The 17,243-nt window shown below is 44.5% G+C and overlaps 1 protein-coding gene across 5 annotated transcripts in view; it reads right to left on the reverse strand.

Moving 5' to 3' along the window:
• SHROOM3 (shroom family member 3) overlaps positions 1 to 17,243 on the reverse strand; it is a 387,668-nt gene that overhangs the window by 199,929 nt on the left and 170,496 nt on the right. For all 5 annotated transcript variants that reach the window (XM_078676384.1, XM_078676383.1, XM_078676381.1 and 2 more), the window contains one exon: positions 11,717 to 15,017. In XM_078676384.1, coding sequence (XP_078532510.1) covers positions 11,717 to 15,017 — 3,301 coding nt within the window. The remainder of the gene's footprint in view (positions 1 to 11,716; positions 15,018 to 17,243) is intronic.

Here is a 17,243-nt window from a genome sequence, read left to right on the forward strand (position 1 = left end):
CCTGGAGCACCATCTCTTCTTATTTTTGTATTGCTTTTATAACTATCAGCTTGTCCATTCTTTTGGAACCTTCTGGCGTCCAATGTATTCTTTTTGCTTCTTATTGCAGGAGGGTCCGGCACTGTTATGAACGTTTTCCCAGGTTTCTCTTTGCATGTGTTTTCTACATGGTTTGCCACACTTCTGCGGATCCAGATTTAGGCCTATCAGTCTTGTTGTTCTGTAATTTGTTAATATATTCCCAGAATTGTTTCTGCTTGTTGTTTTTTGATAACTCAGATTTTTGTCCATTCTACTTCATTGTACCGTTGTTTTAGCTGACTGACCAAGGCTTTATGCTCCTGCTTTACCTCTTTCAGCTTTCGCATTGACTCGCTGGTTCCTGCTCTTTAAAGGGCTCTCTTAATTCACCTTACTTTACGGGTATCTTCCCTTAGCTTTCCGTTGCAGCCCAGTTAATACTTTGTCTGATTGGGTATAATTGTTTTCTTTTTATTTCCTAGTTCCAGTAAGTAAGTCCGCGATCCAAGCAGCCCAGTTTGGGTATATATCTGGTGTGTCCCTATCAGATGTTCTCTTTCTCGTTGTTTTTCCAATCCTCTATTTTAGCTTCATGCATGTCATTCCAGTTTGAAATCAGCTCTGAGCATTGCAAGATCGCTTATTTAAAAGCAGAATGAATCAACTTTTTCTTAAATTTTGAATCTAGGAATACATTATCAATGGTTGTCAGTCATAATAAGAGGATACCCAAAATGCACCAGCCTGTTCTGTTGGTGCTCGATATTCTGCGGATATTAAGCTATATGTTTGCAGAAAGTTGTTAAAAATGTTCTCAGCTGCCCTCCGTCTCCCCACTTTTTATGTCTGCCCCAAGATTATGTAAGTTAAAGTCCCCTGCTATAACCGTATGTAACGTGAATATTCACAAAATAATTCTTCCAGCTGTGCAATTATCATGCTGGTTGTTCCCTCCAACATGGTGAGGGTAACTGCCCAGGTTTCTTGGAGGCACATCATGTCTGCTTCTTGCAGCCTTTTAATCATTAATCCACTTCTTATTTCCCCGGCTAGACCGGCGACATTCCAAGATGCTATTTTTATAGATGTAACTGTATTTATTGGTTGAATAGTACGATTATTGGGCAAGGTATTGTGCTAAGTATAGTTTTCTTGTTGTATCAGTGCTCACCGTGGTGAGAAGCTTATTTGGATGCCCTTCATTGGCGACTTTTGCGCTAGGTATAGCTATTAACCCTGCCGTTCTCACTGACCATATATCACTACCCACACTCTTCTCTGCTGTCTGATCTTTCCACTGGCCAGGTTATCCTTTTTTGTATCGTTCCCTCATTCGCTCTATATTGTATGATTATGTTTTTGTAGTTGGAGTTTACCTGGTTTGTTGGTCAGTTACATGGATAGACTGTGATTTTATTTGTTCCTACAGCGCATAGGGGTATTCTTTTCCCCTTTTTTCTTCAAGCGAGATACCCCAATCTGCGAGTCTTTCCTTCTCCAGCATGATCCTTTAAGCCAGAGCCAAACTTTTCTAGGTTGTTACTGTATTCTACTGCCTATTATTCTTGCTATTACTTTCAAATTGTATACAGAGGAGGTCCTTGCCAGTTACATCTGTTAATGACGGGATGCACTGCAAAAGTTTCAAAATATTCCCTCCATTAAGTGTATCTTACCCCTGGAAGTGTGTAGTGGTATGAATGCTATTTTTTGTAGTCATTCAGGCCGCCATTCATTCTCCTTTGTAGGATATGGAGCCTCTGTGGATCTTTGATATCTGGCTCCCACTTCTCTTAGGGGCTAGTGATTTCTCATTTGAGTTTGTGGGTCTCAATTCCCTGATGCATGCATTGTTTCTGTTCTCAGTTTTATGTTTTTTCGGCATTATCTTCTCGACTAAACGAGATTTCCTGGATTGGCCTGGAGTTATTTCTCTATTAATTGATGTTGCTCCCTCCGCGGGTTGTTAGGCTTGAATATGAGATTGACCACTTGAAACAATCCTTTGCGCCCTACTTTTTTGCCCGACTCTTGCTCTTAAATATTGGATAGTACTTATTGTCATACTTACTCAGCCTTGTGGAAAGCTGATGTCTGCTTCCCCTCAGCGAGATCTTTGCCGCAGAACACTCAAATCAGTACCATGGAAGAAGGTACCCTGCCACAGAGTGAATACTAGGCCTGGGGTGCACCGAACGCAGGGAAGAGGGAGGATGGAAGGCAGTTACTTGTCTGCTTTCAAGGCCGGATTGCCACTCTTTCTGCCCCAGAACCGGAATGGAGAATGCACCACACTCTTACTGAAGCGGACATGACTTGCTGCCGGTTTCATTAACTGATATGACAATCAATTTGAATTCTTTTTGTTGATAATTGTGGTTAACTAAAGTATTATTAAGGGGATGTTACCCTGCCCTACAGGATGCAACACATCTTTTAAATAATCGAAGACAGGAACACCTTGAAGAACGGATACATTTCCACACCCAAATGTGCCATCTTTTCAATATCTTAGAAGACAAATCTCTTCAAGGAAACCTTTTACCCTTAATCAGGCCCATTCGGGACCCCCCTCAGCTTTGCTGTTGTGACAGGACTCTTGTTCTTGTCCTAACCAGAGATCTGTAATCCTTCTCTTCCGTACAAGTAGCTTTGGTGACATGTGAGTACACTATAAATAAATAAACTAAATATTTTGTGAAATGTTTCAACATGTTTTTGAAACACCTGCTAGTGGGCCCCACTGTTGCTAAGCGACATACATTATGTGCCTTCTTTTCTCTAGAGGACGTTATTGATGTTCGTTGTTCTGACTGCAATCCTCACAAACAAAATGAATCCCTGGTCACTTACATCTTCAAATTACCTATAACAGCTTCATTCCAGTTCTACCTTTAAAAAATAAACGGATTGTCAGTCTAACCTAATTTTAATGCTGTCCTCGAATGCCTTTTCAAAACAGCACCAGCCCCCCTCGGAGTCATTTAACACGTCACTACCCATCTTATCAATGATGCCACGAAGTCAGACTATATCCCCTTCATAAGAATCACCCTGACTGCTACAAGATGCCAGGATTCATTTTAAGCTAGTGTGCATCACTCACAAGGCTTCACACCCAGCGCTACTCTCCTATCTGAAACGCTAACGTTCACCAGGAGGTAGGGTACACCAGAAACAAAACAAGATTGCAGCTAAATATCCTGAAAGTAAGAAAAACCAAAATAATGAATCAAGTCTTCTTCTCTCTGGCTCCAAAACTCTGCAACAATTTGCCTGAAGATCTCAGCATTAATAACAAACTATTGTCATTCAGGGGAACCATGAAGACCCACTTAGCCTAAGCTTTTGTGTAAGACTACAATGTTCTCATAGGTCGCTGACAGACAACCAGACCTCTTGGCTGTTGGTATCACCTTTGTTATTATTAACCAGTCTCCTTAACCTCATTGTATTTCTCGTTCATCGTGAAGAGCCCCCCTGGTCTGTGCCATATAATTAGGTTTAGTATATACATCAGTTTTAAATAAACTTACCACTTATTGGGAAAATCCCATCCTGCTACCACCAGCTCAATAGTAAAAAAAAAGAACATTTAAAAGGCAAATAGACTAAACATGGATCACACATTATCACACATTACAATGAAAGAGATGTACCTGTCTGCCTACAACATGTGTCACTATATATTTAGGACCAAATGACTAAGGATATAAACTCAATAGGTCACAAAATTCATTCTGTAACACAAATGTCCACAAAAAGAAAGTTTCAGAATCTTTCAAGACTTTCCATGTCCAGAGGCACATGATCCCAGAAAACCCTTCTTCAAATTACGTGACTCATATGCACAGACTTCACCCTGTACAGAACACTTTTTGGATAGCTTACCGGCAGTCAACCAGACACGGGACGTCAAGCCCCTGTAGCACACGGTCTTCTCCCTTTATGGAGAACTCACTCCCCCCAGCCACCCAAGCTACATTAGGTGGCCAATAACCTACTATGCACAGCCTTTACTCTGTAACAAACCCTTGGCAGGTAGCCTACCTCTCAGAGGCAATGAACCATGGGTAGGAAAGCAACTACTGTGAACAGCCTTTGCTCTGTGCAGAACCCCTTCACAGAGGGCTCACTCACTCTAGACACCCTAGGCCCCTAGTTGGTGAAGGCCCTACTATGCACAGAATTCAACCTGTATTAAATAGCCGTCCTCTTGTGGGAAATTAAGAATACATGTATGGGCAGGCACCTGGTGTGTACAGTCTTCACTTCTATGCACAACTTTTCATTCAGAACCCACTCCCTCCAGACACTCAAGGCCCCTTAGGATTACTAAGCACTTACTATGTACAAACTTATCTCCGTCTCAAATCTTTTACAGATAGCAGACGTCTTGTGGGCAATCAACGAGACATGAGTAGCAAAGCCCCTACGTACGGTCATTGCCCAGTGCACAATCATTCTTGGAGAGCTAACTCCATTCACACACCCAAGGCCCATTAGAAGACCAAGCATGTTGCAAAAGCTTACACCCACTAGCAGTAAAGAGGCTATGGAAAATTAGGTACACATGTGCATTGCTGAATACCTTCCAGTATGAAAAGCATACACCAAACTGCCCATTGATTGGATGAGGTCATTGAAAGTCATGAGTGATGTAATTTATGAGGTTATAAGCAATGCCTGGCGTGGGCGTAAGTTATAGTTCTCGGTAACCATAACTGGTGTGAACGATCTTCGCATAGCCCTAAATGAAGGTGGTCTCCGGCTCTCACCCTGTTGAACTTGTCTGCAAACTTGGCTACAGACTCCCACTGCATTCTCCTAGAGCTCCTTTGGGGGGTGGACTGAGAGACTGGGCACCCGACTGGCTGCACTTCTGTCTCCCCATCTGGGCTCAAACTCTTTCTCTTCCTATCAATACATTGTAATTCAAGACTCTCAAGTGTGTCGATCCACAGGGCTCTGCTCCTCAGTCTGACCCAGTTCATTGTATGTGTGGATATCCAGTGGCATCTGCATGTTGGTTTAACATTCTTCGCATATGATGATGATGGCACTTATTATTTGAGTCATGAGGGCAATCTCTCTATCCAAAAGCATTTTAAAGACTGCTGGCTTTACAACACCATATGGATGGATGCTAATTAATGTGCACTTAAATTTGGAAGGACTGAGGTCATTTTTATCAGCAGTTACTCCAATTCTTGGACGGATGACTTGTTTCCGAGGGACCTTGCCCCATGTATCAGTGAGCTCTGCCTATAAACTGGGTGTAATATTCGATTCGAATGAATGTATCAATCAATGATCACATGCATTAACTCATCTCCTCCGACCTCTACCTCGTAAAGGTACTCCATAAAATCCTACCTCTTCACTACTCAACCTACCTTTATACTGTCATTTAGGTGATCATTTTACCGAGGTTATATTCCTGTAACTCTCAGGACTTAGGTAGTCCACAACATTTTATTTTTTAAGAATATAACGTTATTAGCCTTTTTTAAATGTGAAAACCTCACAACACTGGATGTGCTCCAAACAAACTTTGATCCGACAGCATAATCACAAATCAATTAATCACACTGAAAAGAATGAGAGTTCTTGAAACAGGAGTCCACCAATACTGGGAACACAGTCCCCCACTGTTCTCCATAATAAACAGGATGTTTCATATACTACTGCTCTGACCCTCTACAAGATCCTCCATAGTTCCAGGTGCTACACTCGACCATTTTGTCCTTAATAAGGCCATGGCCTGCTCTGGGTCACAGGAAACCTATGGTTTATCACTGTAAAATGGACTGGGTTTTGAGGTCTTGTAGACAGGACAATAAGTTCCATTAGACATCTTCGTTGAAACTCAAAAGTTTTATTATGCTTTAGACAAAAAGCAACACTGGCCAACACATGTTTCACACAACACTTTGCTTCCTCATGGCCCGTGAGAGAAAAAATATATCATTGGTGTTCACATAAACAATGGATATCAATTAGTACAAAGACAAAAGTATGCCTCAATATCAGGACAAGTAGCGAATAAAGAAATAATGAATATCTTTACTGTTATATTACAAGCAGAATTTAGATAACGCAGAAGTATAACGGCATAGATATCCATTAATCAGGCATAATAACTGCACTTGCGTGACATAAGGAGAAGGGTGATAAATGATGTATTGTTATTGTCAATGGCCCTGAGGAAGCCACAGATGTCGTGAAGCATGTATTGACTGGTGTTGCCTTTTGTGCAAAGAATAATACAACTTTTGAGTTTCAATGAAGACACCTAATGGAATGTATTGTCCTATCTGCAAGACCTCAAAACTCAGTCCATTTTCATGTTCTTTATGTGGGCCATGAGCGATTCACCCTGGATTCTTTTTGAGGCTGCTGTGTCAAGCCTGCAGAGCCCCTGTACCCCTCAATTTCTCATCAATGGTTTATCATTGTGTGCTGTTCTTACTTTAGCTTGGAACGATATCTTGCTTTTGCCCCGAGACACAGGAATGCTCTCGTTGCCATTTCTGGTTCCCTCCTACTCCATTCCACAGCACAGCTCAAATGAGGGAATATCAGCCTACATGAGTCATTCTTAACATTCCACGTCTCCTTAACCATGGAGAGAACCTGGTCTCTATTTGTTTTCTGTTTAGCCTGATAAAGAAGGAGGGTCCACTCTTCCTCTGGCAGATTTTTTACAGTATTTGGATTATCCCTCTGCATTTCTTTTCTTGGTGTGCAGAAATCTGTGTAGAGCGGCACAGCATGAAAGACCACCCCTGTCACTCACGTGCTCTGTATGGCTTGGGGTCATCGACAACCTTATATGTATGACCCTCAGATATGAGTCTGATCTCTTTACACTGGCACAAAAGGTCATCACAATCTCACCCTCTCACAAACATCATCTCCAGTATTATGTAGTTGTCTATTCATGAACCATTGACCTCTTCTGATGTCCACAACGTCTCTCAGCCCTCCCCACCTGCCTACAGAACAACTGTCCCAGCACATTTTGAAGCACAAGAAAACAGTCTAAAATGGTGCATTTGTTGTATCAAAGCTCCACCCATTGCCTGCCATCAAGATTTAATCTGCTGCTGACTCTGACCTCTTGACCCACCACCCTGCCTGTACAACCCTGAATTTTCAATAGTGGGACACACAAAGCTAAGAGGGTCTGCATACGGTGCAGTGACGTGAGAGATTCTGGTGGACCCCAATTCATGAACACATAGGGAGGGCAGCGAGGACAAGAACAGACACATATACACTATTCCAGTTGGTATCTAGGGTTCAAAACAAACCAGCAGACTCTCAGGACATTCTTCTATGCTGACATCAATTTTCAGATGTAATATTCCACAAACTGAATTAGATTACCCCGCTGTTTTCTCTCTGGGTTTAGGAGCACCCATGGTTTCTAACCATCTTCTGCCATAGCTCTGTAGCCCTATTTGTTTTGTGATCTAGCAAGCCATCAATTATCTTGCGCCATACAGTATCACTTCATTAGTATCACTTCATTGTCTCGCTGTAACAAAGCACTTCGTTTGTAAGCCCCTATGTTTACATCATTAGGCCATTCTCAGTAATGCAACTGTGTTCATTCTACATCTGTTCACCCAACCTTCCACTACTATACCTCTCTACTCATCTGTGGCCCACCTTCTGTTAGTTCCGCAGGGCCACAGAGACTATCTGCATGCAGTCCTTAATTTGAGCCAGTGCTTTCGGTGCTCAGCACCTGCACTTAATTGTCAGCACCAGTGCTTGCGACAGCCTGCCACAAGGTGGCGCTGTCTAGCTCATTTCGAAATGACCACAACAACAGTTAATTATAAATGCTATATTCATTAAAAATGACTATTTCCTGCCTCCAGCCATTCTTATAGCTTTGGGGGCCTGAAATTGTCCAAATTGTCACACTTGTGGGAGTGTGATTGTTTGTAGTCGTGTTGTTACTATCATTGGCTGCATAGCACGGGCAAAGTGTGGTGGAAGGTGCAGTGGCCTCTTGACGAGAGCCCTGGCACTTATTCCGTTACAAATTTAGCACTGCCTGCGTGCCCATGCTTTTCTAATCCTCACAGTGAAGGCGTGGAACATCCTTCGGCAGCCACTTAGTGAGCTTGAAATCCACACTGCGTTTTGCAATAATCTTAAAAGCTGTATCTTTACATCTTCCGGTTAATTCCTGTTGCCTTTGTTCTAACTTGGGTGGTTTGGGTTTAGGTACAGCGCCAGAACACTGTGTTCCAGGGTAATGTACGGTTTAGAACATGACTTCTTTCAATGCTTCCATTCTGTATTCATTGCTGTGATACTTTTTTTTGCATTTGTTTATTGATTTAATTCGAAATGGTAAGCAAAAATATAAATAGCATCATACATTGATATCACGACTGATCCGTTGGATACAAATAATACGCGTAACAGTATAGGTTTACTTGACCTAATATCTGGTTACCATGGTACGTTAAATGAAAATCCAAAAGAAGTAATGAGGAGGAAGGTGCACTTCCAAAGGGGGGTGAGAAGGGAACGATGGGGACAAGGGAAAGGGTCAGGAGAAGAGGGAGGGGGTATGGGGAGGGGGCGAGAGAGAAGAGTCCATGGGAGGATGATGAAAAGGAGGAAGTGCCCCGGGGTTGGGCTCCCAGTCGACAGACATCAGAAGAGTTTGCAAAGTAAGCGTCCATGGCTTCATGGGAGGCGAGGGGAGTGAGGGGAGGTAGTACATGAGATTGGAGACATCACTGCTGTGTCGAACAAGTGTCACCAATCGTCCTTCAGGAAGAGAGACCATATGAGAAGAAATGTGCCAGTCTTGTCTTGCATATCGTAAATGAGTTTCTCGCCGGAGACTGATCTATACGTTTCTACGAGCCATTCCTCGTGTGTGGGTAACTGTGGGGAGCACCAATGGCAGAGTATTCAGAGCTTAGCCGCTGTCAGTGCCGGGCTAAGCAACTTGCAATTGTGGTGGGACAGATGTGAAGCAGAATCAGGTGGCGTGGCATCAGAGTGGAAATCCCTATCGTCCCACTCAACATGGAACCCACCTCATCCCAGAGGGCACGGATGTCAGGCCAGTCATGCAGTATAGCTACAACATCACAGTGCGCATGTCCTCAGCACCAGCAGCTAGAGTGAGGTAGGAGCCCGCCGCTTTTGTTGCATCCAGTGCCACCACTGCAGTATTTTAAAGATGCAGCATGACTTCAAATGCTCTCTCGCTCCTCGGCTGAGGCTGCGATCCTTCTTAATATATATTCTTTGTATTTTATACCCTGGACCACCCTTGCCTGCTGAAGCATCAGAATGACTGGTGTAGGGTCTTGCACCAGTATACCCCTCTCCCTTCATAACATTTTACTACTCTTGATTGCAGGGTCTCAGACAACTCAGAACTATTGTCACTATTTATTAAAGCCTAAATGCGACTACTATTTACAATGACTGAGTCTTTCATATTTTCAGTACTAAACTATACCTAGGGTACATAGAAATTGACGAGTTTAATATCGTTCTTCAATATATAAAACTCCCAAATAAATAATAAATAAATACCACCACAGTCAGGATGGACAACTGCTGGCAATCTTTCAATCTTCGAATAGGTGTGAACTCAATGAAACTCAATCCTGCAAACTTAGCTATTAGCAGTAGGTCCTGAGCTTCTTGTGTGACAATGGTTACTATAACCAGCTGATGTTGGCACCTTTCCTTCACAGATTTAAAACTTGAATTTGAGAAAGAATTAACACAGGACCCTATGATGCTGCAATGGTCGGTAAAAACTGATTACTTTCACTATTGCTCACTCTGAAAATGATATCCTTATTTAGCATACCCTAGAAAAGCAATCTATTATGTAGTCTGGGCATGGAAACAACTCCATTTCTCTAATGGAGTCTACCGAAGTCCAACACAATATTTGATTCTTCATACCCGAAGGCGCATCTGCTTATTTGCAGCTTATTGGCTGACCGGCCTGAAAATGCTGAGAACAATTAATGTGTTCGCTGCATTTGTTGCCAGTGGATCAACACATACATTTTAAGATCATTAATCAAAAAGGCCATCTTCGACCAAGATAATCTGAAATACTAGGCTCCCTCCAGAAGCTTGAACCCTTGTGCTACTTGCTTCTACAAATACAAAGAGCCAAGAAGGCTTACATCCTTTTCATTGCTAATACCAAGGATGATGCATTGTTTACACCTTTCTCTAAGCGCTACTCAAGCTAAAAGTGCTATGAGAAGGAAACGGAAAGGTGTCTGTCTCTTGAAGCATGTTAGAGCTCCACATCTTAACGTCTCCTTCTCCGGACCTTTCAATCAGGAAGTCGCTTACTTCATGCAGCTTTCTCAAATACCTTAGGCTAGCATCAAGAGGCCTATGGCAACACATTTTTCAAGTTCTATAAACATAACATAACGCAATACCAACAATTTATACCTTTGTTATATTTTCGTATTACTTTATGGTTACAATAACTAAGAATTATCAACGAGTATATTGCTAAAGTCATTTATCCTTCGTTAGTTTGGGGTATCGTCCAAAGAAGAAAGTGAAATGCTTTCATTCTTGTGAAAGGGAACCTCTTATAAAGTTCATTTTATATTTTGCACAATTTCATTTTAAAATAGTTACAATAGACTCTTTTTGGAAACATTAACTTGAAAATCACTTTGCACATTGTCATAGGAAGCAGCTATTTTACATGACTTGAACCATCACCTTTCACATCAATATCAGAATTGCCATCTGTTCAGGACCCCTCTTCACAAGGAGTCAAGTGCAAAGGGTGGGCATCACCAGTACCTACCATGACGGCAAAACTATGCTGCATTCATATTACATCTAATATGAGACAGAGCCTGCACCAAGCAAGCAGTAAACGTATCACAAGACGTAGATACTTACTAGAACACATAAGGCCTGATTACAAGTTTTGTGGTCTTTCTGCGGGGCACCAAAAACCTTCAAAGTCAGACCACCTGCAGGATTACGAGTTTAATTCTGGTGGGCGGTGTGTGCTGAGGCGGTGCCTTTCTAAGGCTCAAAGGAGAGCCATAGAAAGGCAGTGCCACAAGACCGCCGAAGCACGTTCCTGCATGGGAAGAAATGCACCATGCTGTGCATTTCTTCCCATGTGGGAACTGGGGGCGCAGAACTACAGGGGGTACAACATGTGCCCCTCTGCATGCACCCTCAAGCACAGAGGAGTTGCCTCACTGCCACCCTTGCCATGGCGGGCTTATTGCCATGGATAGGGTCAGTGAGGCAACTCGTAATATGCTCAGCTGTGCCACAGCAGCACTGCGAGCATATTGCTGCTTCAGACCGCAGCGGGATCAGGGATCCCCGGCGGATGCAGGGGCCCAGTGGAGGTGCATACGGCGTACTCATAATGTAGTGAGTGGACCTCCACCACACGGTGAATTCGTAGTCCGTGTAACACCAGCATTTAATATTGGAAACCCTTTTTCTTCTGAACAGGAGCAATGTGACATCAGTCAATGCTCATTTAGACTACTGTACTGCTAATCCTGGCATTTCATAGACGATATTCCAAGATGACGGTGCTATCATGGTCTGTCCACAACACTCATTATAATGCCTTGGTTCCAAAAACATAAAACACAGTGAAGAATTAAGAATAATTAATTGTGCATACCTTGCTTTTCGTATCAGTTGAAGGGGAGGAGTTAGATCTCACATGCAACAGGAATGTTTGCTCCCCCGATCGTTCTAACAAATCTTCCGCTGATACCGATTTCCCAGAATTTGTAGATGGTGAACGCCGCTCAACTGCATGCTTATTTTTGGTGAAATTAGCTTGGCCAATTTGCTCATAAGAATCTATTTGATGGCCTCTGCTGGGCTCCAATCTTGGCCTGTACTCTGGTTGTTTGTCTCTTATCTGTAGGTTTGCAAAGGAACTGCTCCTGCATCTACTTTCCTGGTGTTCTGTCTTCTGCTCAAAGCTGTTGAGGTCAAAGCAGCCCGTCAGCCCCGGTGGCAGTGTGGATGAGACCCGGCCTTTCATGCTGGGCTGTTCTGGAGGATTTCGCCAGCGGTGAAGAACACTCTGGTCCTGAAGTGAGTTCATGCTTGAGGCGGAAGAGAGGCTCTCATTGTCCTGCATGCTTGTTTGAAAATATGAGCTTTGACAACGTTCCTTCAAAAACGTAGTCTCCTGAGAAGAAGGGCGCTTCCCAGTTTTACGTTCAATATAATCCGCAAGGGCATTCTGCTGAAGCTGCTTAAGCTCCGGCCTTGATAGATTAATGGTTGAGCAGGTCTTTGTCTCTCTTTCAAAAATCCGCCTTCGGTCTGCCACAGTGCTTTCTGGAAAGGTGAACGACGTTCCTTTCTTCTCACTGCTGCGAGAAGATGACTCACTATCAGAGACTCCAACCTCATTCATCTTCTCGGGTTCAGAGTAGGACCTCTTTTTCTGCTCTGCAGTCATTCGCTTTCTCCCTCCAATTCTTGCTACTTGGTGCTCTTTGCTGGTGTATTCCTGTGCAGCTGTACATGTCTCTGTGGGTGTTACGCTATGTCTTTCCTTTGGTGCATGAGGGGATGTGCTGGAATGTCTGCTATCTTCACATGCAGAGTTTGGCCTTGGTGTACTGTTTTTTGATTTGTTCACAAATGAAGTATTAATGTCCAAATCTTTGCGCCTGAACGACGTGGCCCGCAAGACTTTTGACTGAGCATCTTTGATGCTATTTCTGTACGTCCTGTTGGACAGATGATCCCGCTGTGATCCAGGGATGTCTTTGGTATCATCTTTCCAGTGCTTCACTTTGTCTTCAGAATGTGTCGGCCTTGATGTGCCTATGCTCCCCTGCAGGTCTACCCTCACTTGCTCTTGTATTTGGGAATCCAACCCTTGGTCATCGCTCTTAGCGGGGAGTCTTCCTGGCGGCTGTTCGCCCGTAGGGTGCCACTGGGCCTCCTCAGATCTCACTCTCACAGTCCTGCGCAGGTGCTGTGAATGTGGAGTCTTTTCAAAGGCTGTTGTGCTGACTGACCTTGTTCTTTCACTCATGTGAGGCTGTTCAGTAAAAGCAAACTTGCTCTTGAGGTCCTCGATACTGTTTAAAGAGCTTCTCGCGCTTGAGGACTGGCTTGACCTGTTGTTTCCATTGCTGTAAGGCTGGCGGACCACGCCTGTGCCGTGCTGTCTCTGACACTCCTGCTCACGCTGCTCTATCTTGCTGATCTTTTCAAGCACAGAGCAGCGTGTCCTGCTTCCATCTGCCTTTCCAAATTGCAAGCCTTGGGAACTTTGGCTGCTGCTGGAGCTTAGGCGACTCCTGCCAAACTCATAGGTTTTCATCTCTAATGGGGAAGAAGGTTGATCACACTTTGGCTGAGAATTGTGCAGTGGCACAGTACACACTGTCCCATCATTGTTCCTCATAAAGCTTTGTGTGTCCAAACCAGTCAACTGTTTATTGGCTTGTTCCTTTTCATCATCTCTCTGTTTAGCAACCAAATTCCCCTCTCGTTGCTGCAGCTCTTTTACTTCCATGCTCCGCCGTCTTCTACCCATGCCCTGGTTAGTTTCTAAGATGATTTGCTTGTTCTTCTCAGAGGCCCAATGAGTCTGATCCACAGAATTACGTTCTCTCCTCCACAGGTTAGTCTCTCTTTCCTCCTGGACCTCTGATCGCCAGTGTTCAAGAGGCTGGAGAGGCCCTTTGCTTTCACTGGCTGACCTCTGATGTGTTTGTTTAGTTCTTGCAATGCAGGGTGGATAAACCCCTTGGTTAGTAATCTCACTGCTCTCTTGGCATTGATTGTTGAGAAGATCTGATTCACCTTTACTCCTTTGCGAAGAACTTGTGGGAACGTTGACGTGTTGTGGTAAATGAGGTCTATACTGAGCAAACACTGCGATAGCGTCTTGTTTTGCCAACCTCATCTGAGCTCCTGCAAGATCACAAGAACCTGTGAGTCTGTTAGAGGCCTGGCTTGGGTGCTCTGTGTTGTTTGGTGGCTCTGAGGGTGAGACTGGAGGGGGAGGTGCATATCCACTCTCCTTGGCCAAAGCTGGATAGAGCGTCCCGTTACTGCTTGATGAATTCTGAGGGACCTGGGCAAAGTGTGGCTCCAGCACAGGCACGGGGTACACGCCTGTGGGAAACATGGGTTGTCCTGGTTGTGGCGCCTGCAAGGACTTCCGTTTGGATTTCACTGGCCGTCCGCTCTCTGGGCTCGCTTCGAACATTGGGGGCAGTTGGCCTGCAGCCAAGGGAGTTTTCAGTGGTTGCCGCCCTGAGCTAGGAGCAGATCCGGTCATTGGCTGGGAGCAAACCAAGACTGACTGAGTTTGGCAAGATCTGCTGTGGTCAGGGTTTAACCAGGAACCAGGCATCTCACTGTGCTTAATGGCTGCGTAACTGTCACTACGGGCTGGTGGCAGAGGGACGTCTTTAAGAACGTTGTCACTTTCTGACATGCTTGGATTGTGTGGATTCCAAGCAGGAACCCCAAACACCCTGGTCACCCCTTGCGATCGGTCTGTGCCACGGCCTCCAGACTGTCTTTGCCCCTCACGGTTCTTAAGCAGAGAGGAGGAGTGCACCTCATACTCCTTGGAGACCCCCCTCTGCGCATCGTACACTGTCTTGATGTATTTGATGTCTGCCTGCTTCATCCTCTCGTGGGGACTGCAGCGAGAGTGCATATTTTCCATGGAAAACGAGCGCTCCTTGCAGAAGGGGGAGAGCTGGTATTCTGGGATGCTGGCGTTGGTGGAGAACGAGCTGTAGGCCGAGTCCCTCTTGTGGTGGAGCTGGGAAAACTGGTCAATGCTATTGGTGGATTTGGCTGGAGAGAGATGACAGGGGTAGCCAGGAGGCGGGTGGTCCAGGCTTTCCATGCTGCCTCGGGAGCTGTACTGGTCGGGACTCCTCCTCAAGTAGCCGTGGTCAAAGCCGGAGAGGTCACTCGCAGAGGAACTGGAGGGAAAGAGAGACAGGGAGAAAGAAGTAAGCCTCGCTGTGAGAAAGAAATGCTTGGTTTAGTTTATAAATCTGCTCGCAGGCAATATGTTTAGGTTTCGGGGAAGCCGTTAAAGCGCCATATTTGGGCCGCAGTGTGGATGCCTGCGCGCGCTCAGCTGTGCGTGCGAAAAGTCATCACTGTTTGAAGCTCCTGTGAGCGGAAACACTAAAAGGAAGGACAGCCCGGCCCGCACGTGCTCTGAAGCATGTGCGTGTGCGGTGCGTGGCATGTCCTGCACTGGGGTGACAACAAACCCAGGATAGAAAGGATGGGGCGTGTTATCGTGTGTGTGGGTGGGTGTGTTTAAATGCTTCTTTTAAAAACACAGTTTGCTTTTTATGGAGTGCAGTGGAAGGCTGGCCTGGCAGTCTTCCTGGAAACTCAGCATATGACACATTTTGCTTGCTGTGCGAACATTAAACACTCTGGACTGAAAAAGAAGCTGGCTTCACTTTGATACATCTCCTAGACATACTGAGAAGTGGCATTAGTGTGTGGAATCATCAGCAAGAGCAGGGATCCCCTTTATGTCTTAGGTAGTCAGGCTTAATAATGTACTTCCTGCTGATACCGATCACATTCATAGTCACACAACGAAGTCTGTCTGGATGGAGACTCACTCGGATGTACTGATAGGCACCCAGCAAACACCCATCTCAGCCAAAAGCACAGACAGTGAACACGGCTAGGACTACAAACCTGAATGCATAACCTTCACAGTGAGAAGCTAATTCTCCCATCGAACACCTTATCAGATCATGCTTAAGCACTGTAAGATAAAGCCATCGCACATAAAATAAACCCTTGCCGTCCGCCGGATAGTGCTAGACCGCTGAACTGCCTATGACACCATGAAGGCTCGAGCAGAATTGACTGGAAACCTCCTTTACTGGCTGGCTTTCTTTTTATCAATCTGACGCAAGTTTGATCAATTGACACTCAATGTCCCAGAAAACCCTAACACCTCCAGAGTCCCCAAATGTTCCATCAGGTCCCCTGTAATCGTACATCTCTACATGAAGGTACTCAGAAGCCTGCTCACAAATAGTTTGTCAATGTGCCAATGATACACAATTCTGTTTGATGGTCTCCTCTGCTCCAGACTTCCGGCAACTCAAAAACTGCCTGCACCTGCTCCAGGTCTGGATGCCCAACACCCACCTGAAGTCTGATTTTCTGTTATTTGCCACAAATAATAGGCAACATCATATCCAAACCTGGCTAAATAGCATGGACCTGGACAGATACAAACCCCAACTTTATCACAGTGCCAAGTCACTTGGATTCACCCTAGACATTAACAACAATCTCAAATAACACAGTATTAAGGAAACTAAGACAACCTAATGTCACGTGTCCCCGCTAAAAAACATGCACCATTCCTCACAGAAAGCGACTTCTGAACTGCTGTTCAAGCACTCATACTCTCACCTCTGGATAGTGGAAACACATCCATCCATTGCATCACACACTACAGCCTGGCTCCCTTAAGGGCAGCCTCAACAGACCAGCAGATCTCATCCAGGACATGAAGAAAAATGCCCACATCACCCACATTATGATGAAACTCCACTAGCTACCACTGGTGGCACGAGCCATCTTCAATATATGGTGCATCATTTACAAAGTCATTACTACCAGCACCCTGCATTTCTGGCTGACAAGCTCATCATCTCAGGTGACTCTTAGCACATTTGCAGCTGAGATCAGAAGTAACATCTCTGTATTAATTAGGCTCTCCCCAATCCTGCTTCAATTTAGAAAAGACTTGGAGACACACCTCTTTACAACACAGTACATTACAGTCAACTTCTGCTCCCAGTACATAGCTGCCTACCTAATTAATCGTGGACTCTAGCTTGACCTTTGACACTGTACATCACTCCACTATGTTTTGGCTAGGTTCAAGTTATAAAAATACTATATATATTACCCAGTGGCAGTCGCTACTGGGTTGTTATAGCTAGGTCTTCATTTCCATACCAAGAGCATTTTTCAGTTTGCTAATAACTTTGGCACTGTTTGCCACATCTTCACAAAAAGTTTCAAAATAGTGCTTTTTTTTAAGTTTTGCTCCTTCATGGAAAGGTTTGAAGTAATCCATCAAGCAGGGGATGAGGAAAAGGGTGGCCCCAAAACGCAAAATCCCCATGCAATTTTCGTAGGGATTTTTTAACAGC

The sequence above is a fragment of the Lissotriton helveticus genome, chromosome 2_1 (genome assembly GCF_964261635.1).
Source record: "Lissotriton helveticus chromosome 2_1, aLisHel1.1, whole genome shotgun sequence".
NCBI classification, from domain to species: Eukaryota; Metazoa; Chordata; class Amphibia; order Caudata; family Salamandridae; genus Lissotriton; species Lissotriton helveticus.